This window comes from Nematostella vectensis, chromosome 2, assembly GCF_932526225.1.
Source record: "Nematostella vectensis chromosome 2, jaNemVect1.1, whole genome shotgun sequence".
Classification (NCBI taxonomy): domain Eukaryota; kingdom Metazoa; phylum Cnidaria; class Anthozoa; order Actiniaria; family Edwardsiidae; genus Nematostella; species Nematostella vectensis.
This window is the reverse complement of record NC_064035.1, coordinates 14377839-14401430: the sequence shown is the minus strand read 5'-3', so window position 1 is coordinate 14401430 and position 23592 is coordinate 14377839. Positions and strand designations below refer to the sequence as shown.

Sequence of the window (23592 nt, the reverse complement as noted above, 5' to 3'; positions counted from 1 at the left end):
CAAAAGTTTCCGACTAATTCATAAAACACTTACTTATTAGTAGAGGGCAGTCATTCGAAAGGTGATATTTACCTTTTCCTCCACACAATGGACCACTATGGAGGCATACTTTCGAGAAAGCCATCTAAAGAAGGCTGGGACGCCCATATTGAGGAAGTTTTAGTTTGAAAACTGAGTGAGTTATGATTTTCGCCGGTAGAAGTATGACCGCATGCGTTGTAAACAAAATGGACGTTCGTCTACCATGAAGAGCAAAACTGCTGACCCGTTGGGTAAATAAATCTCAAAAACTGGCAACCTCGTCCCCAGGGTCTTCTGGGTAATTTTCAATATGGCGTCAGAGCAAGACGCCACATTCAAAATTACCCACAAGACCCCGAGGGCGAGGTTGAAAACCTTATTTGAGTTTTCGGGTCTTGGGGGGTGGGGGTTAACTAAAACAAATACAGTATATAGGGGATGTAGGGGATTTCATTGTTTATATTTGTTTATAAATCGAAGAGAATATGAGAACTAATCAAAATGAAGATTAACACCATGGTGTTTTGTTATGGTATTCTTTTTTAGGGGTAGGGAAGGGGAGCGCTTATTGGGGAGGGGGCACTTATTCCAAAATTCAAGGTCGAGGAGTGGCTAATTAGGGAGGGGGAGCTTATTTGAATCATTTCGAAAGAACAGGTTTTTTATTGTACACAGGTACATTGAACAGCCGCGTGTAAAAACCTTATTGCCTGTATTTGCCATTTTAAAGCACCCTTTTCATAAGAACCTAAATCAGCCTTTGTTGGGGAAAACACTCTTGTTGTTTTATAAGAATCTTTTTTACAAGATCGCTCAGGCTGATATTTCACTAACCTGAGTATCAGGCCCTCCTATGTTTCTATCCCGCGAATCCCGCGAATCCCCCTCACGAATTTTTATAACAAACCAAGAACGTCCCGAGGCTCAATTAGCAGCATGTCCTCTCGCGTCTAATTCGTCAAAAAATAAACATTCCACACACATTTTAGGTGTTCCGGTTTTACTTGTTTATACGCTGTGGAGTTGAGCGACCATGCTTGCTCATTAAACTATAAAAAGTTATCAATCTTTTATTCCCATGTTTACGAAAAATCTAACTTGTCACAGGCATGCGGACTAACTCACTTCAAACTGTATCAAATACTGTGACCAGTCAAAAATCAAATCAAATACTGTGACCAGGCCAAAACATTGCGGAGTCTTTCTAAATTGCACCTCTCAACACATTATGTCCACCAAAAGATAAAAAAAGATTTAAAATACCGTCAAATTTGCGAAACGAACGAATCTCATCAATGACCCCCATTAAAACCGCAGCCACTGTGACACAGGCTGCTAGCCAAAATATCTACATGCAGGTTTACATAGAAATCTTGATGCGCTGCCTTCAGCTGTCCACTTTCTAAGCAAAAGCGTCACTGTGCTTCTTGCTGGTGGTTCGCTTGCGGGTTTGCACCATCTCAATCAGGCCGGTGAATGGCGATTTCTCACGAGCGCGCGCCTTGTCCACCAGGCAGCGGTGGTGCTTTCTGCGAAAATGACGGAGGCTTGTGGCGGATTCCATGAAATTTTTGTAGAATTCGCACACCATTTCTCGTAGTTCTTGGACCTCCTTCAATTGGACGATATCCGGCTTGATTTCTATGGACAATGCATTTGATTGATGGTCAACTTCGCGCAGACAAGGAGTATTTTTGTTATTTGATTCAATTGAACGACTTCTGGCTTATGCGGACAAAAAGATATGTTGGAGACATAAAGGTGATGATAAAGTTTTGCTTGGGATGATTTTATAACTATGCCAAGGACTTTTGGTGTCTCAAGAGCCCAGAGCGGGTGTGTGTGTGTGTTGGGGGGGGGGGGGGGGGGGGGGGGGGGAGAATCTCCATAAAAGTAGACGGGGTGATCGTCCTATTTTTTAAGGTATAACATTCTAACAGCTGCTACTCCTTAGGTTTTTTACTCCTGCTTACATAGCACGGTTCTCAGGTGTATAAAGGACTGACTTGAGACTTGGTGGGGCTTATACGCGGACAAAATCTGTTTTTGCTAATATCTCCCAAACAGAAACAGCTATGATCACCAAACTTGGCAGCTACAACATTGATGTCAGTCCGAAGACTATTATATTGTATGTTGCCATAGCAACCAATTTAAGGAGGTTTAAGACTCAATTTACAATTTTTGCATTCAAGCAAAAATGGGGATTACACAACGACAATAGAGAAAGCCTTAAATGGTATATTTATAATCACCATGAAATTCTCCACATCATGCTGTCTTTTAATCGTGTCCAGCGTCACGTGACCGTGAGAACCGTTGCCATGGAAACATAGTTTTGTTTGTATTTCAGCTAATGCTGTAGGTGGACAGCCTTATGTTTCTGTATTCCCCATTTTCCATTGAATGTAGAAAGCGAAAAATTACGCTCGAGCCACCTTAAATCGGTTGCCATAGTAACAAAATTTGTCAAAATGTTGAGATCCATGCGAATAAAGTGCTTGCCAATTTTGGTTTCATTAACACCTTGTGTCCCCGACATATTGATGAAAATGTGTTTTTCAACGTATAAGCCTGTAAGTCAGGCCTTAACATACCTGAGTTGTTAGTTATTGTCAGTCTCTTAGAGTTAAGAATTGCTTTCACCGTGCCCAACGTGCTATCTCTAAAGGGGAAGAACTGTCTGTTGACCACACCCAACGTGCTATCTCTTAGGGGGAAGAACTGCTGTTAACCACACGCAAAGTGCTATCTCTTAGGGTCAAAGCTATTTTTCCAAAGATCGACACCGTGTGTCCCTAGAGTATGCATAACGACCCACCACTCACGAATCGTGTGGCTTTCCATCTCATCCGCCTAGTGTATGGAAAAATCAACATCGAAGTGTTTTCACCTTAGAGCGTGACACGCGGGAAGCGTATAAATCTATGCGCAAACTGAATGCGCATGGCAACCTAGCCGCAACACACTCACCTGCTTTGGCTTTGGACGCAACACATTCACCTGCTTTGGTTTTGGACGCAACACGCTCACCTGCTTTGGCTTTGGACGCAACACATTCACCTGCTTTGGCTTTTGGACGAAACACACTCACCTGCTTTGGCTTTGAAAGCGACGCAACACACTCGCCTGCTTTGGCTTTGAAAGCGACGCAACACGCTCACCTGCTTTGGATTTGACGCAACAAACTCACCTGCTTTGAATTTGGGCGCAACACACTCACCTGCTTTGGCTTTAACGCAACACACTCACCTGCTTTGGCTTTGAAAGCGACGCAACACGCTCACCTGCTTTGGCTATGGACGCAACACACTCACCTGCTTTAGCTTTGGACGCAACACACTCACCTGCTTTAGCTTTGAACGCAACACGCTCACCTGCTTTGGCTTTGGACACAACACACTCACCTGCTTTAGCTTTGGACGCAACACACTCACCTGCTTTGGCTTTGAACGCAACACACTTACCTGCTTTGGCTTTGGACGCAACACACTCACCTGCTTTGGCTTTGAAAGCGACGCAACTTACTCAACTGCTTTGGCTTTGGACGCAACACACTCACCTGCTTTAGCTTTGGACGCAACACGCTCACCTGCTTTGGCTTTGAAAGCAACGCAACACACTCACCTCCTTTGGCTTTGAAAGCGAATCGAGTCTGCCACAGCAGGCCCATCAGTACGCATGCGCCGAGGAGAGAGCAGACAATTCGTAAAACACTATCAAACGAGACGATTGGCTCTTCATCAACGTGATCCATAGCTGTGTTTTCGAGAGACGAGTTCTTTGCCTCAAGCTGAGCAATGAGAGATAGAAGGCGATTTAGTCACTTCGTCTGCTTATCATAAACACAATTACACAGTCTCAGGGTGCGGATGGGTGGAGGGATTTGATGAAATGATGTGTGCATCCAAATAGTCCCAAGGTATTGCTGTTAAAGCAGGCGAGAAAGGGGGTAGGGGTAGGGGGAGGTAGAGGGGGAGGGGGGGAGGGGGAGGGAAGGTATTACTGTTAAAGCAGGCGAGGAGAGGGGGGAGGGGGAGGGAAGGTATTACTGTTAAAGCAGGCGAGGAAAGGGGGGAGGGGGAGGGAAGGTATTGCTGTTAATGCAGGCAAGGAAAGGGGGGAGGGGGAGGGAAGGCATTGCTGTTAAAGCAGGCGAGGAAAGGGGGGGAGGGCAAACTATATGTAAATCTTAGTACTTAAATAATAATAAAAATAAATGTAAAGGTGGTATTAGCCAAAGATTAAGTAACCCCCCCCCCCCAAAAAAAAAGGGATTTTTATTCTTTTGAAATATTTCCACTGCAGTACCCCCCTTCCTCTGGGTTATTGAAACACACTGGCAACACAAAAAAGATGCAAATACCAACGCACGGGGGTAGAGTGTAAGTAAAATTACTACAAATATATAGAAAAGATTGGAATCAAACCTAACCCTGATACCTAAGTTTCACTTTCATAACTATACAAGGGTACCTAGAATCTGGCGATCTTTTAGTGGCGCGAAATATCATCGGAAAGTAACGGTGATCTCAAAGACATAGAGGCGGAAACGAAAGTACTCACATCGAGAACTTTGACATTGGACTTGATTTGATCGGTGATTTTTGCCTTGTGTGTAGCAATGTATTCACGGCAAGCGGACTCAAGTCGGACGGCCTGACCGGACAGGACAATGCCATAGGTCAGGGAGCGACCTATGACCCTGTTCACGTAAACATCTTGCCCCACAAACGTCTTGCTCATACTACCAGCAACATATGCGTCGACCAGAAGGCCTTTGACTTGACCGTTAATAACCGCTTTGTACGACTCATCCATCGTGGAGTAACCAACTGTAAAAAAAAAAACGTTCACCTTCATAACGGTAACATTTCTTGAGTCGCGAGTGAAACGGATACAGTGGAACTTCGATATAACGGGGAGATTTTGAAAACTTCTAAAAAGCTAAAAAAAAAAAAATTAAGGCATCCGAATTCGTGGAGGATGAATTCCTGCCAACCCGCGAACAACATAATCGTTCCGTTCCAACACCAGTACAGTATTTTGGCAATAATGATTAAACGATGTCTTATGACCATACAATTTACATTGTTCAAATGTGGTTCAACTATATAGCACGGTTCGACTGTACATATGATAATTTTCTCCTCATTTCTCTATTTTATTTTGTAGCTTTCTCTTTCCTCCCTCTCCCCCCTTACATCTTGGCTATCTTTTCACTGAATAGCGTAATATTCTTACAACGTGAAAAGCAACCAAAGATGAATATCCATACACCCATAGAACATATGTTATTTTGCTTCTATATTGCCACTCACACATGTTTGCGTTTTTGAGAATTCCAACTCTGTATTCGGTGGAGTTAGAGAGAGCGCTGACCTGAAAACAAGCAGATGTAATCACTCGAATCATGTTTTGGGAGAAATCATTTTCCTTTATATGAGTTAACCTGCACGCTTTCAAAAGATTTATCTATTTACATGTAAAAAAAAAAAAAATACCACAATGCAATTTAGGTTGCACCCGCGAATCAATGTATCGTAACCCGCAGTGGTTCATGGGTAAAGTAGAAACGGCTGAATTCCTTGTCTCTGAACGCCGTGTGAACGTTTAGAGGTACATAAACAATAATGCTGAAGCTTTCTAAATCTGTGTTTGTTTGTCAAAATGTTTTGCTTAGGTGCCGAGAGTATAAAATAATCTAGAAAACCTTGGCTCGTAGCGCCTCCTTCTGTTAACCCCTAAAAATATATTTGCTTATTTTTCAAATACCCCCAATTAATATCTGTCTTAGGCAAGTCGTACACTGCGGGCGAGGAAACGCTCTGCTTACATTTGTGCCATATAGAATGATCTCCTGTTCCATGCTGACTACTTTTGTTGTCAGTGATGTCGTGATTTGGCCCATGAAGATTGACAGTACAACTAATCCAATCAGCGTCCAGACGAGCGCTACTAATCTTCCAGCGTTGCTAAGAGGAACTCGGTCACCGTAGCTAGGGAAAATAGAGTCCAAGTAACAATACTCTGATAATGCGGTTTGCAGAATTCTATACTATTCTTCTCTCTCTACCTTTTTTTTACATTGTTTGTATAATAATAATTTCACTGTCTATCAAGAAAAAAAATCATAATTACCCAACAGTTGTCATAGTGATGAAACTGAACCATGCTCCTTCCCAGGCGCCCCGTCCAAAGCTTGGCGGGAACTGTTCTACGTTTCTTTGGTTTTCCTGTGAGGTATAACGTGGGTTACGGATTTTTGACAGACAGAAGCATATTTTCTTAAAGAGACAGACCAGTCTACTGTATGCCGCTTAATCTTGAGTTATCTCTATCATACAATAGGGGACTTTCGCTAAAGGATCACGTGACTTTTGGGTGAAAAATTCAAGCAAAATAAACAGAAATGACTGCGCTCGTCACGACAAAGAACGACGAAAAAATTAAAAATCGTTATATGATAATAAACGCTTTAGACAAAGAATTTGTAAGCGCTGAATAAGTTGCTTTTTGTTCCTGTTATTTTGCCACTAAAAGCCTGACCGCGAGCTAGTTTGTCACCCAAAAAGTCACGTGATCTCATAGCGCAAGTTTCCTATTGGCTACATTCCCACCAGCGTGAAACCAACGATGGAAAAAGGTATCTGCTTTCTCAACATCAGTGCAGTAACACCGTGTGCGGGAGAGCACGGTAGAAATACTATCAAAGCCTTAGTAACCCAGCTATTGAAGCTAAAACCACGTACCGGACCTATAGTTGACAAGAGCACACGAAAGCGGGTGGTCAACCCAAAAATACAACTAACCGTAAACCACAAAATCACGCCAACGATGTAACACATCAAAATGAAAAGCGCAGTAACGGGCCAACACGCGAGAATAGAGCTCGAAATGGCATCGGCTTGTTGTTGGCCGGCGTCCTGCTTGTGCGCAATAAAGGCGATACCCGGTGACTGCACTAGAGGCAAGTAAACATATTTCTCCATATAACGCAATTCATCCTTATGACCAGCGATCGGAAAACTAATATCTGTGGTGTCATCAATATCCTCGATAACGGCGAGTTGCGAACTTTTCTCTGCAGGCCGGCCGAGCCCTGACGTCTGGAAGTGCACTATGGTATCGTTATGTCCGTTGACACAAAGCCCGCAAGCATAGTCGATCATTTGTTTTACGAGTGGTCCAAAGATCCCGCTTGGGCTTGGGCTCTGTGCATCTGCGACCAGATAGGGGGGGAGGGTCCACCAATTTGTCTGAAGATTCTTGGGGCACTTGCAAGTGGCTGTGAAATGAAAAAAACATAAGGACTTTGTAGGCCAAAGCTTGGGCAAAATTAGCACGACAGTTCGGTACAATGATTGTTTTATAGAATAACTAGGGGCCTGGGCGCGATTTCTATGCCATCATATGTAACCCCCCAAAATTATACGAGAACCAGACAATATCATCCTAAAAAATTTGCACAAATTAGCTGTAAAACAAACTTTTTAAAAGAAAACGTTTTGCCACATGCAATAAGAATGTGGAATAGCTTTTCTGGTGGCGCTATCACGCAGACCACTATTGACAGTTTTCTCGCATTTATTTAGTTACATTATTGTAATTTAATTATTTTAAACCCTCACATTATGGCTATGCCATTGTGGAGTAATGCATTAAACGTAAACGTAAACGCAGTACATCATCCTGATGACGTCATGATGATTATGATGACGTCATTATGATTATAATGATATAGCAATATAATGATGGTGATGGTGACGATTATGATGATGATTGTTAATGGTGACAACGACGATGACGATTTTACGATGCCCGATCGATGGCATTGATGCCAGAGACGAAGACATTGACTAAAAATATTGATGATGCTCATGATCAAATGACCAATAAGAAGAAGGAAAAGAGAATGAAAAATACTACCTTGAGGATTTTCGCATCTAGTTCCGGGGTGCACATATACCGGACGTATCCAGAGCCCAAGAGATTCGAACGTCCCCTTTTCATATTAGCAAAAAATGCAGTGCATATGGGAAATTGTTTAAAATAAAATGTCAAATAAAAGGCCTTTTGTCCCCACCCCCTCCTTTCAGAAATCCTGGCCACGCCTCTGATACCCCTCCAAGTCTTATGAATGGGCTTTTGGAACTCCCTACTTTTAGAAATTCCCCTATCACTCTACCGACTAGACAGCTAAATCAACCCAAGTTTCCTATAAATGCTTCACACTTTATAAGCTAGTAACAATACCCCCGGCCTTCACATCAGCCATGCCCACGCCGACCGTCGTAACCGCGGACAAGCTAAACGAGTATGTGGTAGAGGGTGCCAATTCCTGCACAACCATTTCGTACACATTAGGCGGGAGAGAGAGCACCTTGGGCGTGAACTTCCCGCTGGGCTTGACTTGCACGTACTCCAGCCTGTAGCCTCGTATGATCCCATTACGGTGTAGGCGGGGGACTGGACTCCACTGCACGATGATGGTGGAAATGTTGAACATGTCTTGGATGATCATGTTATCGGGAGGAGCACTGGGTACTACCAGATTCAAATACAACTAACGTGTCAATAGCGAAGAAGGTGTTTCAAGATTCTAACACATTTAACGTGTCAATATCGAGCAACGTGTTACAAGGTTCAATCACAATTAACGTGTAGAGGGTGAAGCGTAAAGCTTTACATATGGAACTACACCAACTGACTGAAGTTCCTAGTCATTGGTTTGATAGGATTAATTTTTTTATGTTTAAAGTCTCGTTAAAGTCTTATTAATGTCTCGATTACTGGGCACGATTTCCTCACCGTCCTCCTTGGTTTTCGCCACAACAGCAGGATTTGAAGGACCAATACCATCTTTAGTCAAACCAACCACTTTTATACTGTATTCTGTAAACTCTTGAAGGTTCGATACAACCAGCCAGTTGGTCCAGCTAAAATTTTACAGTAAAAAAATTGAGAAAACGCTGTTTCTATCTGGCAAGTATCATAATATCAGGATACGATCCCCTCTTAGACATTATTTAGTGAATTTCCAAGTTGCTCCTCGAAGGTAGCAAATGTAGTAGTACTGATTTATTTCTACATCGGGTTTCCTCCGACACCTCTGATAAATGCCTGCAAGTCCAGGGCCGTAGCAGGGGATGGGCACTGGGGGCATGCTTACCTGTTGGTGGTCCTTTGCGTGACATCTCCAGTTTCCTTGTCAGTCAAGATGATCTTGTGGCTAATCAAATCGCCCGGGTCTGCGGTCAGCGGTTGCAACGAGTCCCATTCCACTGAGATTTGGGTCGAGCTCAGCGGCTTGGCGCGCACGCCAGGAAGAGCTTTTATTTGAGCTGCAGCGCGAAAGAGTGGATCATATGAGACGCTTGGGGAATTGTGAGTTTCAAAGCTTGCGAAATCAAATACTTCTGTCCTCAATAATACGTTACATTCGTCGTATTTTTATCTATTTTGGAACTGAGGTAGAACTGATTGAAACGAGGCTGTAACTAACTTTTTCAAAGGCGTCATGCCATCTTGATACAGAGTACGAAGACAAAGCTGATTTGAATATAAAAAGTCAAAAGAAGGTCTTCCTCAATCCTGAATGGACAGTATAGATAACGGAACAGACGCAGACGCAGATGGCAGGGCCAACTACAGCTCATATCAACCCTTTTTTTACATTTTTCTTGAAGGTAGTGTAGCAGGAGGTACCCTAAGAAACCACAAGGCTTTTCGAGTAGGATACCCTGCAGACTTCAAGAACGGATCTAGGGGGAGGGATTATTGGGTTAATCCCCTACTCTTGAGATGCCCACTTGGGTACTCAGAAAATGAAGTATTTGGAGTTGGAGTCCTAGAAGAGAAAAGGATAATACAGACCTTCTTGGGTATACATGCCCTTTAAACATGGTAATCGGTTAGAGCCTGTGGGAGGCAGAAAGTCAATGAGACCAATTTTTTTTGTATCCCCCATTGTCATCGGGGCAAGACCCCTTCTCAGCAAAAAGCTATACCCATCCCTACCTTCCAGCCTTTAACATCGCTATTTCTGCTCGTTTATTTTAACAGAGTTATTGTACCTTCAACAGGTGTGCGGTACTGCTTGGCTGGTCCCACAACACCGGTCCCACTGGCAGTAAAGGCTTGTAAACGGAAGCGATACTCGGTGTCCACCTGCAGCTTTTCCAACACGTGGGAACTGGTACAGTTAGTACACTGCTCGACGGTCCACGTGTCGTTCTGTAGGGGCCTATAGTTTATCTTGTATCCCAGTAACGGGATACCTGTGTGTTTAGAACTCTTGACCGGATCCCACGTGATCTGCACGGAGTCTGTGGTCAAGCTATTGATGGCCGTGATTGTAGGACCGGCATTAGGGACTGATAATAAAGCTCAACAGAGTTAATAAATGCAGTAAAAAATATTCGGTTGGGAATTGTTATTGGGGAGCTGAAAGACTATTATATTTACTTCCAAATATGCGCTATACGCCACAGACTACCTATTATTGGATGTAGCGATAAGATTGTGAAAATGCTAAAAAAAGTAAAAAACGGAACCAGTGACGAGCGTGCCCCTAGCGGGATTGCTAATCTACTACAACGTATGCCCCGCAATGTCCGTAGTTGTCACAGTAATAACCGCCCTCTAAATGGGGTTTTATCGCGGTTTGAATGTGCACGGGCACTAGGATGATACAGACACCAACCTTTAGTCGCTTTCACAGTGATGGGAATAATACTGAGACCACTGATGGTGTTGTTTATATCCATCATTTCCTGAATAATGAGCAGCTCCTGCGAGAATGCTGTGCTGAACGTTATGTTGAAAGTCGCAATGACGCTACCGTGCCTGAAGAAATAGCCATAAAAGAGAACATCAACTTTTAAAAATGATTATTTATAAGTATTAATGATGATTGTAATAATTCTAATTATTATTGTTGTTGTTGTTGCTGTTATTGTTATTGTTGTTGTTGTTGTTGTTATTAGTATTATTATTACGATTATTATTATCTATTATCATGCATCGAGTTTTACTTGATTGCAGAGAGTACACCAGACGTCGATTGAAAATCAATCGTACGAGCATATACAAAATCGCTGAATGGGTAAACGAAAGACCACATACACACACACACACACACCCTCCCCCCGCTCAAAATCCTGGCCTACGGGCCTGATTACGCTACCTTGATTAAAAAAATAGAGACAAAAGAGAAAGGTTACCATTATATGCTACCTCCACTAAATAAATAGCGACAAAAGAAAGATAGAAAACCACCATTTCCCTATCTATCCTCCTACTTACCGAAAATCAAGAACTGTTACTTTTTTCGGCACCTTTGGATCTGGGTAGGTATCATTTACCTGGTGTTAAGGAAGTGCAACAGGTTAGAAAACATCCAATTATTTATTAAAGATGTACAATAAAGGAAGATTGACATGGTACTTTTTGCACAATTTCATCCTCCAGACTCAGAAAGTCAGAGCTGTTCTTGACCCGCAATGAATCCGTCCACTGCTTATCTGTGAGATTCCCTGTCACGACGAGATCAACCTCTGCAAAACCAATAGCATCAAAGAGCTGTAACAGACAGACAGACAGACGGACGGACGGAGAGACAGACAGACAGACACACCTATGCATTCCCGAATGACACAACTCTCGACCTCTGTCGTGTTTGGCTCCGATTCCTGCGCGTTTCTTGTCATCACACCGCCGCAATCGCCACTTGGTACGAGCCTGCTACGCATGCGCGTACGAGCACCGTCACCACAGCTCGTGCTACACGCGCTCCACTCGCCCCATTCCCCCCAGCCACCACTTGCAGCGGTAGACTGGATACAAGCGGAGGTAGAGGGAGCTGGCGTGATAGCGATAGATTGATTGAAGCCTGATGCTGTAGAGTTTGTCATCGAAACATTAAGAGTGGGTGTGGGTGTTAGGGCCAATGTTGATGTCGTAGGAGGACTAGGAGGATCGACTGAAAGTTTAATAAATCAACAAATGACTGGGAGTATCTAACAACCGTTCGCTACGAAATACATTCTATCACCGTTTGCATTGCTTCGGCCCACCGCTGACAAAATCTGAAATTAAAACCTCAAATGCTTTTCTGTCAATCAAAAATTAGTTGTCGCCATTCTTCTTTTGCAGCGAGCAAGCCAGCAAATGAAAACGTTATATAATCTTACGAAGAAGCTATGTAATGAACAACGAAGACATGTTGCCGTGTTGGACAAGCCTGGGGCTCTTCTAAGTAAAGAGGAGGAAGTGCAGAAACGTTGGACAGAATACTCCAAAGAAGCACTAATAAATAGCATCGTTATTACCAGCTTTTAAGAATACTGAACGTCAGCCATGATGAAGTCCTCAAAAAAGCAAATATGGGCCCGCTAAGCAGGGAAGTTTAAATTCTTCCCTACGAACGTGGGGGTAGATATTTTCAGGCCAAGGTTACTTTTTTTAGATTGAGGTCACTAAATAATTTTGTTGCAGCTAATTTGACCTTGAACCGTAGATTTACTGGATTTTCACACTTACGTAAAGTGAAGACACGAGCCTCCGATTCTGGTCCGAATGGAAGACTCTTGCTAGTCTGTACAGCTACCGATACTTGATACTTAACTCCAGTAGCAAGATTATCCTTCGACGATACAGAGTACTCATACGCGTCATACGGCACCTTGATAAACACGGGAGTCATAGATGAATTCATGATTTGTTTGAATTTCAAGCGGTAATTTCTTATTATCCCGGTGCATGATGATCTAAGAGGGGGTTCCCAAACCATCCTCAAAACTGGCTCAGTAAAAAGAAGGAAGTTCTCAACAGATCCGTTGCAGACTGCAAACAAAGCAAAATAAAGCAATCACTTAGTTAATCAATCAATTTTTAATCAGCTACCATCACACAATCTTAGTCAACAACAACATGATCACCATCCATAGTTATGTCTCTATTAAGGTGTCACACTACCATCCCCGCAATGATAAATTATCACAGGGTGTTAAGACAGACGGAAGTGTTGAATACGCAAAAGATCATCATTATTATCATCATCATTATAACCATCATATTATAATCATTATAAAATTATTATGATCCATTATCACAATCATTTTCATCAACATCATTATCACCGACACTATCACAAGCGTTCCCATTGTATCAACGTTTTAATCTTCACCCATGAAAACATGAAGAGACACAGGTTGTACCATAAAAATAGAAAGCTGTCCATTAATACACCTGACTGAATAACCATTACAAGCCACATCATCTTCAATATCACCACACATATGGATGCATATCATCAGCATAGCATAATCAACTAACCTTGTTCTTCCTGTATGTGGAAAACCGGAGAAGCACGACCCTGCACTGAACTGAACGCTAGCATTTTAAAAGAGTAATTTGTGTTGGGCAACAAATCATAGATGTTCAACTCGTTTGGAAGTTCACTACACGTCATGATAGTTTCTGCAATCGCTTCTGTTTCGTTCAAAGGCCAGTACAAAACCTTGAATCCCCTTAATGTACCATTAAACACCAATGCACTTTGGTCGAATTCCCAGCTGATAATGACCTCAGTTGATGAAGTACGGAACACTTGTACATCCGATGGAACGATATTGGGGGCTGAAAATGATCGTGGATTTCGAAAACGTAAATCACCAATACACACAATAAGAGGAAAATATATTAACTATGGGCTATCGTACCTTCTTCGTCTACGTCAAATGTAACCCTCGTTTTCCTCCCGAGCACTCCACGAGGTCCAAAGGCTGAGACTGATAGATTATACGATGTGGCGAAATGAATACCCGTCACCAAGACCGAGGTAAGATTCCTGCACACCTCCAAGGCTATCCCACTGTTCAAATCTCCATCTTTATAGAGGACAATTTCGTAGCCTTCTACTTCTGTAGAATTTATTTCACTCCAAGAAACTTGAGCAGTTCCTTTTTCGGCATTGACTTTTATTGTCACATCCCCAGGCGCTTGGAGAGCTAGGAAAAAAAGAGGTGGGGGATGGTTTGGGATAGAAACGAATACCTAGGGCCAAAATAAAGGAGAAGAGAAATTACAGTGAAACATTAAGGCATAGAGGAAGGAATACGCCATTAAAAATACCAAAGAGTTAAAATATATATTATGTAATTTACTTATAATGTAGTTTTATGTAGAAACAAGTTTACAGCTGACCACCCACCCCCCCCCCCCCCCAACCCACACACACACTAGAACAGAGGATGATGAAATTCTTACCGGGTGTGGTCGATGGAATTTTTAACCCTAAGAGATGGCCGAAACAAAACAAAAAAACGTTAAACTCCCCATTAGAAATAGCAATTGGTCGAATTTTTTACCGTTAGAGATAACAGAATCGGAAAAAAACGTTAAACATCCCCTTAGGAATAGCAGTTGGTCGCATTTTATACCCTAAGAGATGGCAAAATTCGGAAAAATCCTTCAACAACACCCCTAAGGGGTGTTAGTTGGTCGAAATTTGATACACTTAAAGATGTGACGATCCCCCCGTCTACTTCTCTGGAGAGACCTCCCCCCGGGACAATATACTAGAGGATGATGAATTTTTTACACATGACAATATACCCTTACTTGGTGTATACTTACATGTGCATTCAGAAGGTGATCGAATCAGCACTCTAAGATGGTGGCTAACCAGAAACAGATCCCAAGGAATCGTTGGTTTGACAGTTCCAAACTTAGGCCGGAGTGTTTGATAGAATGGTAACCAATCATCATTGGAAAGTGATTCATTCCAAAAATTAAAGCAACTGATTTCAGCTTGTTCTCCTTCAATTTTTACATTACCATTTTGACTCTGTGAAAATGTTTCATCGAACCTTGCTGTCCTCATTAGGAGTTGACCATCTTGATACAAAGTCATCAGTGGAACTGCAGCATCCCATATGATACTAAAGTGATGCCAAATACCCCATTCCAAATTTGATAGAGGAATTGATTCAGTCATTTGGCTTCTGAAGCAAGGATGCAAAAAATAATAAGTACAGCTAATGTAGGCGTCTGTGAAAGTATCTGTAGCGTACTGTAGTATCGGTTAGTGGTGGTCATGGTACTCATGGTGAGTGGTGGTCATGGTGAGTGGTGGTTATGGTGAGTGGTGGTCATGGTGAGTGGTGGTCATGGTACACATGGTGAGTGGTACTCATGGTGAGTGGTGGTTATGGTGAGTGGTGGTCATGGTGAGTGGTGGTCATGATACTCATGGTGAGTGGTGGTCATGGTTCTCATGGTGAGTGTTGTTCATGGTGAGTGGTGGTCATGGGGAGTGGTGTTCATGGTGAGTGGTGGTCATGGGGAATGATGGTCATAGTACTCATGGTTTTAATTTTCATCTTAAAAGCGGTGTAAACTGCTAGGCAGTAGATATATTCATATAACTTACGATATTCCCTGAGAATAAAGGCTAATGACACATTCTTCTGCGTTTAATTCAAAGAAAAATTCGTCATAGTGGAACCTCATGTAGACGTTTTGGTTTTGATGAACCCTCAACCAAAACGTTACAGTGAGGGATTTAAGTTTGTCCAGCTGACTGTGACCAACACGCGGGGCTTTTATTATGCTTGAGAACACCATGTCATACTCTGCAAGATAGAAGTTTTAATCGCCAATGTTAGGCCAAGTATGATAATAAAAGGAAGTTTTATACCATATTAGAATAAAAATTGTATAGAACCATATTAAAATGAAGCTGAATATTAGAATTAAGCCGAATAATAAAGGCAAATCCTGTATGTATCATGTAAATATAAATATAGGATTGGTTGTGTTTAATGTAGACGCTTGTAAGCGAGTTTTAGAAATGAACTGAAAAGGCTAGGACGGCATGACCCAAAAAAAACCTTCAGCATTTGGCGATAGATTTCAAAATTGTTTCAAAAATTATCATCTAGACTCTATATTCGGGAACAAAGAGAAATTATCCAAAAACTTCATTTCTACAATAGCGAATAAGAAAAAGTATATAATAATATAAGCAATAACAAAAAAAAATGTCCGAGTTTTGCAATGGCTCATTGCTGCGCGGAAGGCCGCACTGGATGGCCGCTTTTTTATTCCCCCGGAAAGTCCATATTTTAGTTGCTGTCACCATAAAAGTCTCCCCACCCTCAAGCTCTCGTAAATATTTCGGCATAATGAAGTTGACCCCGTCAAAGCCAGTGTTGGCATTTTCCAGATATTATAATGGGAATACGGTTATCAGGGGCGGCGAAGCGGTCCCATAAGTTAGGGGGGCGAAGGTTGGGGGAGGGGTGGGTAGTGCTTTCAGGTCGAGGCGTGGTTGGTGGTTTCAGGGGAGAGGGGTGGTTGGTGGTTTCAGGGAAGAGGGGTGGTTGGTGGTTTCAGGGGGGAAGGGTGGGTGGTGTTTTCAAACTTTAAGCGCTATTTTTAAGAACGCAGGGGATAACCTAGGTTTTTATGGACAGGATTTTAAACTGTTCAACAAATTTGTCCTCGGTTGCATATGTACCGCTTGAAACCCGTTGTTGGTTTAAAAAAAAAACTTTCATATATAAAGAAACATCCGCTCAAAAAAATAAGGGGGGGCTGCCCCACGCTTTCAAGAGTGAAGGGCTGGGCCCCTCCTTTTCCCTCCCCTTCCGCCGCTCCTGGGTTATATCATACCATCAAAGTCCAGACTGATGTTAGCGATTATGTCACTCAACGCTGATTCTCTTGGATATATGGCTTGAACTATATTGGACGGTGTCTGGGATGCTTTGATGAACAGAACCATCTCCAACATGTATGGATAGCCGGCTCCCAAGTGGAGTGCCTCTGACACACTAAAATAGAAGTGTTAGAAAGTCCACTCAGTGCCATCTTATAATTTTATTGTTTTATATTATTATTTATACAAGTTTTCCTGATCATCTTATAGCTATCAGGGAATTTTAAAACTGAAGGCTTTTTAACTATGACAAAAAAAATGATCTGATGAAGCAGAGAGAGCTTATGTTATTACAACCATTATTTTCACTACAAATTCGACCAAATAATACAAGAAAATACCTTTTAACTTACTTGGGATTATTGTTGTTTGGAGAATTTATAACGTTTAAGGTTTTCAAGTTATTGTAGTTCCCTTCTTCGCTAATCGAAAAGATGCACGCCACGTTGCACACAACGCCGAACTTGTAATTCCCAGATTCTCTTGGTCGAAAAATGGTTACTCTTCGGATAATGCAGTCGGAGGAACACGGGATTTGTGAGCCCTCGGGCCTTCCAGATGAAGCAATGTCCAATATTGCCGATTTGTTCGCTGGTAACTTGAATGTCACGTTGTATAATTCTTCGTAAACCTTTGGTTTGGGCGGTGTCAGGGCGATGCCACTTCCTGAAAAACATCAGCAAAGAAAGTAATTTTTGGCTTTGAAAAAGCCCTTTGAGAATTCATATCTATGGCCGCCTAAGCGAACACGCCATACGGCATAAGCTCGTTGCTTGCGAGGGCTATTAGCCAAAGGTAGTTATTGCCTGTCCTGTAGAAGAGCTTGCTAAGCTATATCTCATGCATGCACAAACTCGAACACTTCTATGCTCTTATTCATATTTGGGTAATCGATAATTTGTACCCCCTTATCCCCCCATGACAGGTTCTCCAATGAGGCTCTAGATTCCGGATCCTAGTGTGTGGATTCCGGATTCCATGTGGGATTTTTCCCGTGGATGCCGGATTCAATTTTTGTTTTCAAGGATTCTTGTATTCCGGATTCCACGTTATGTTTTGGATTCCGGATCCTAGTGTGTGGATTCCGGATTCCATGTGGGATTTTCCCGTGGATGCCGGATTCAATTTTTCTTTTCAAGGATTCTTGTATTCCGGATTCCAGCTTAAGTCTTGTATTCCGGATCCTAGTGTGTGGATTCCGGATTCCATGTGGGATTTTTCCCGTGGATGCCGGATTTAATTTTTCTTTTCAAGGATTCTTGTATTCCGGATTCCAGCTTAAGTCTTGGATTCCGGATCCTAGTGTGTGGATTCCGGATTCCATGTGGGATTTTTCCCGTGGATGCCGGATTCAATTTTTCTTTTCAAGGATTCTTGTATTCCGGATTCCAGCTTAAGTCTTGGATTCCGGATCCTAGTGTGTGGATTCCGGATTCCATGTGGGATTTTTCCCGTGGATGCCGGATTCAATTTTTCTTTTCAAGGATTCTTGTATTCCGGATTCCAGCTTAAGTCTTGTATTCCGGATCCTAGTGTGTGGATTCCGGATTCCATGTGGGATTTTTCCCGTGGATGCCGGATTTAATTTTTCTTTTCAAGGATTCTTGTATTCCGGATTCCAGCTTAAGTCTTGGATTCCGGATCCTAGTGTGTGGATTCCGGATTCCATGTGGGATTTTTCCCGTGGATGCCGGATTCAATTTTTCTTTTCAAGGATTCTTGTATTCCGGATTCCAGCTTAAGTCTTGGATTCCGGATCCTAGTGTGTGGATTCCGGATTCCATGTGGGATTTTTCCCGTGGATGCCGGATTCAATTTTTGTTTTCAAGGATTCTTGTATTCCGGATTTCAGCTTAAGTCTTGGATTCCGGATCCTAGTGTGTGGATTCCGGATTCCATGTGGGATTTTTCCCGTGGATGCCGGATTCAATTTTTGTTTTCAAGGATTCTTGTATTCCGGATTCCAGCTTAAGTCTTGGATTCCGGATCCTAGTGTGTGGATTCCGGATTCCATGTGGGATTTTTCTCGTGGATGCCGGATTCAATTTTTCTTTTCAAGGATTCTTGTATTCCGGATTCCAGCTTAAGTCCTGGATTACGGATCGTAGTGTGTGGATTCCGGATTCCAGTAGCATGGATTCCGGATTCCAAGTCTAATTTTTTTCGGATAACCTATCATGGGGCGATTTGCCGAGACCTTAGTCATTTATTTGCTTTACGAGGAAAATCGTCATATCGAATATCGTTAAGGCTGATTTATACAGCACGATTTAGTTGAATGCGACACCTCTAACTAGTGTCGTAGAGCCTACGATTCCGCTACGATGCTTGACTACGAAAGTGCGTAATTCTGGGCTAAGACATGTCGTAGGCAGGTCAGAAACGACTAAATCGTGCTGTCTGAATCGGCCTTTAGTTTCCACTGTAATTTAGACTACTGTACACTATTTAAACACCAAGGATGACAAAATGCACGTATAAACTCATCTTACTTGCAAGCACGATAGAAGAAACGGTGATAACACTCATCCAACAAAGCATCATCTAAAAGCAAGAAATGTTTCATGTAAGAATTACTTTGAAATCCAAAGAAAAAAATGTTAAAACGCACTGAAGTTATCTAATTGTTGCATTGTATAAGTTTCTAGATTGATGTTTTTTTTTTAAAGTGAACATAGTCCCAGCAAATTGTTAAACAGCATTTTATTGTTTTATATATTCGTTGTTTAATTAAATTACTAGACTGGTGTTTTAAACTTCGGGTTCTTTGTACAAAAAAAAAATGAAAAAAGGATAACGTTTTCAACATAATCTCTTAAGCAGCAATCTCCAAGATGTTTTAACCTGAAAAAGTCTTTCTAATTATTTCATAATCAAAGCTTCAAATCTATTCGATGTTTCCTAATCGAAAAAGAAATTAAATTAAATTCGTACGGACATAAGATTCAAATACTTGCCATCTTCACGTGAAACTTTTGTAACAGCTTCAAACACAGTTTGTTAAGTCATAGAAACATCATTTCTTAGTGAAGTGAAAGAAGCCTCAGCTAACGCGTCCATCATAAGAAAATGAGTATAACTCATTAATTTTTCATCCAGCCTTCTTTCTCATAACTTTATCTTTATTCTTTGTTTAAAGTCAATAGCACTTCGTAAATAAATAATTAGTTGCACAATTTCTATGGAAATATTTCTTCGTTGAACGTAAAACAATTAGTTTAACGTTAGACAATCAATTTTTACTTCTTATTTTTGTTTTTGTGAAAGTATTAATGCTATAGTCTTTAGCTTAAAATCTTTTGAATGATAAAGTTATTTATTTTTATTAGAATAGTCTACCATAATTTGTACTAGAAACCCCTTTTCCAGCCAACGAGATGTCATCGAGTTACGGAGGATTACCTAAGTATAAAGTTGAGTACACCGATTTAATAAATACAATTGAAATCCAAAGGCAGGGAAGAAACCTTTTCCGAATATGATTTAAATATTTATTATCTCCGCGAGTATACTACATAGAAGACATAGAAGCGGCCATCTGCTTTCTTTTTTTAACTGCCCTATCAATATCCTCATTAGTTTTTCTCTATTCTTTACGCAGGCCCGTACCCCACCCCCCCCCCCCCCCCACAACGGCCGAAAGTCCACTTTTGGTTCTCAATAGACGTGCTATTTGTAGATAAGACTAAAAAATCATGAGCTAAATCACTTTGATATGAAGCCAAATCCGACAATAAACGCCCCGTGGAGATACTGCAAAGGCAGTGGTTAGATCTTTTTCAGAGAATTCCCTCCTTCCCCCTCCCCTCCCGGAAAAAAATAGGTCCACTTTTTCGGATTTCGCACCCCCCCCCCCCCCCCCCCAAGAAAAATCATGGGTACGGGCCTGGTTAGTGTCACGTGTATTCCAAACGCAAATAAGACAATAAGTGCACGTTTCTATACAGTACGACTAGGAGTAACCATAGGTTAGAAAATGCGGACTAGATGATTGTAGTGGCTGTTTAGGACAGGGGTTTTTCTTTCAGAAATAACAGAAGTTGCATCACAATTTGTTTCCCGTTTTTTGGTCAGATTGTGGCAAAACTGTGCCAATCGGATTCGCTTTCAGACGAGCGAGATAAAAGCGATTTAGCTGAAATTGTGCCATTTTATAACAGAGAAATTGTGTAGAAAAGTTAAGAAACAGTAGCTTTACCTCAAACTAGACCCTGCTAGCAGGGTTGACTGGGATACATGAGATCCTAAACTTGTTTGGGAACTGTGTTGTGACATGACAAAGATTTGAATGACCACTTTGGATATAATAAATATATATCAATGAAAGTAGACAGGGCTGATTGTCCTATCTTTTACGGTGTAAAAATCTTTTTATTCCCACAACAGAGAATGTGTTTTAAAATTGTTATTTCTTAAAAATTACTTGGGTTCAACACCCTCAATGTGCTATCACTAAGGGGAAATTTATTTTAACACCTAAAGTAAGTCATATTGTATTCACAAAAGAATTTTATTTAAATGTATTATTTTATTTATGTAAGTGCCAAGTAAACAACAACATTTATGTATTTATTTATTTATTTATTTATTTATGTATTTATTCATTCATTCATTCACTTATTTATTTATTTATTTATTCATTCATTCATTCATTCATTCATTCATTTATTTATTTTGAAGTCAAGTGAAAGGGCTATAGAATATCCAGACTTGATTGAAATTAAAGAATCAGTAATTTCTCCACTTCCCGATGATGGAGTTGAGAAGGAGGCCTCAAAGTGGGCTGTATTTTTAGAGGAAATAGATGAGGCTATAGACATTGCCCAAGGTTATTTGGACAAACACAAACAGACTCAGAGTTCTAAATCTCCTGTGTCAGGGAATATGTCGTGTAACATGAAACTTTCAAAGCTAGAGCTCCCTAAGTTTTATGGAGATGTGATAAAATTTCCTATCATCAGTTCGAAGCAGCAGTGCATAACCGACGTAATTTCCCTTATGTTCAGAAGTTTACCCATCTAAGATCAGTCCTGGGTGGGTCCGCGTATCAAAATATTGAGAGGCTTGAGATTATAAGTGCTAACTTTTCCCATGCAGTGGAAACCTTTAAACACCGGAATGGCAGGAAGCGAATAATAACCACCTCGCTAATAAAAGCCATCATTCATCTCCAAGCGAAACCGAATGCAGATGCATAATCCCTGCGCGAACTTCATGACACCTTGCAGAACAAAGTAAGGGCCTTGGAGGGATAAGGAAAAAGTCCAAAACTGTATGCCAGTATTTTGATCCCTATTTTCGAGATGAAACTACCTCCTGAAGTTTGTAAAAAGTGGGAATGGGACTGTCCGAAACGGATTGAGATAAGGTTGATCTAGACCTTTTTTTCAAATCTTTGCTCTCAAAGGAGGCCGCACAGAGAAGTGCCAAAACGGCAACTAAGCCAGGTTCCCATAGCATCAAACAAAATCAATCCCATACTAACAGCAGGGAGGGTGATGCAAACAAACCTCAGGAAACCCAAATTTCATCCGCGTACGCATTATTAAGTGAAGTTAACAAGCAGCCAAACAGAAAGGTCTGTGCGCTATGAAAAACCGCTGGCCATAATACCTCGGAGTGCTCGTAGCTCACAGAGAAAACCGTAGAGGAGCGGTGGACTCGGAAGAATGCGGGGCTCTGCTTTAACTGTCTTCTCCCCACGAATGCTAACCATTATTCACAGGTTTGTCGGCAGCCCAGATGTGGGGTAAGAGAGTGTGGAGAGCGTCATCATCGGCTATTACATGCCCAATCGCCGCACGGTACGCACACTGGCCTCGCGTCTGCGCATCACCCGAGTACAAACGTTTTGCTCCAGATTGTCATAGAAAATATGTCTGTTGATGGTCATGTGATCCCGGTTCGTGTGCTCTTTGATTCGGGCTGTCAAAGATCGTACATCGCAAAGAAGCTTGCAGATTCGCTAGAGCTAAAAGGCCCAACGGAGATCCTCAACGTGTCAACATTTGGTGGTGATAAGAGTGGGAATATCCCCCGAGCCGAGAGACGGAGACGGAGGTACAGAGTCGTCCCCCGTTTTCATGGAAGCACTTGCAGTTGAGAAGAACTGTCAACCACTAGAGCCAGTCAACATTGATTTTAACGTCAATCCCCACTTGAGAAGCCTTAGACTTGCTGACTCGTACCCTCGAGACGCAGTTGATGTAGACGTCTTGACCGGTGCAGATTACTACCAGGCGTTTGTGAGCGGCGAGTGCAAGAAAGGTCCCCGTCGTGACACCTTGACCGCAGTGAGTTCTACCTTCGGATGGATCGTGTCTGGTCCAGTTGCTGGCCAGTCATCCACGAACACAAAGTCGATGCTGACAAGCGTCCATAACGACCTCGTAGTGGACTGTCTGAAGAAGCTCTGGGAGCTTGAATCAGTCGGTATCAGTGTCCAAGAAGATACGTCGCCGTTGGTGGACGAACAGAGTGCGGTTCACAGATATGTATGGAGAGACAGAGAAGCTAAGAGACGTCCCGATATTTACCAGATGACGCGCGTAACCTTTGGTGTTAACTGCAGCCCCTTTCCCGCGACCGCTACTGTGCGCGCTCACGCTAAGAAGCACGAGTTAGAATTTTCCAAAGCCTCAGCGGAGCTTTTGCAGAACATGTACGTCGACGATTGTTAAACTGGCGCGGAGAACGTAGAGGAAGCTGAGGAGCTGCAAAGACCACTTGCCGAGCTTATGTACCGCGCTTCGTTTAACCTCACAAAGTGGTCGAGCAACTCCGAAGAAGTACTCGAGGGAATAGACGAGAAGGATAGAGATCCAAGCACACTGGTAGACCTCAGT

At 42.0% G+C, this 23592-nt stretch overlaps 2 protein-coding genes across 2 annotated transcripts in view; both read right to left on the bottom strand.

The window, feature by feature from the left end:
* Positions 1–271, bottom strand: part of LOC116604541 (5'-3' exoribonuclease 2) — a 38637-nt gene extending 38366 nt beyond the window's left edge. The window contains exon 1 of the mRNA XM_032367064.2: positions 73–271. Within this exon, the coding sequence (XP_032222955.2) occupies positions 73–147 (75 nt within the window). The 5' untranslated portion in view covers positions 148–271. The remainder of the gene's footprint in view (positions 1–72) is intronic.
* Positions 272–664: 393 nt separating this feature from the next.
* Positions 665–19821, bottom strand: LOC116604538. Its single transcript, XM_032367057.2, has 24 exons — positions 19705–19821; positions 19240–19291; positions 17101–17413; positions 16702–16862; positions 15458–15659; positions 14662–15029; positions 13746–14033; positions 13360–13662; positions 12565–12867; positions 11660–12004; positions 11470–11579; positions 11329–11387; positions 10727–10869; positions 10098–10397; positions 9194–9365; positions 8833–8960; positions 8278–8568; positions 6834–7309; positions 6163–6257; positions 5858–6020; positions 5343–5403; positions 4588–4856; positions 3649–3814; positions 665–1662 (listed from the first exon to the last, which is right to left on the bottom strand). Exons 1-24 carry the CDS (start codon positions 19705–19707, stop codon positions 1424–1426), a joined length of 5010 nt encoding a protein of 1669 aa, XP_032222948.2. The 5' UTR covers positions 19708–19821; the 3' UTR covers positions 665–1423.
* Positions 19822–23592: the final 3771 nt, after the last annotated feature.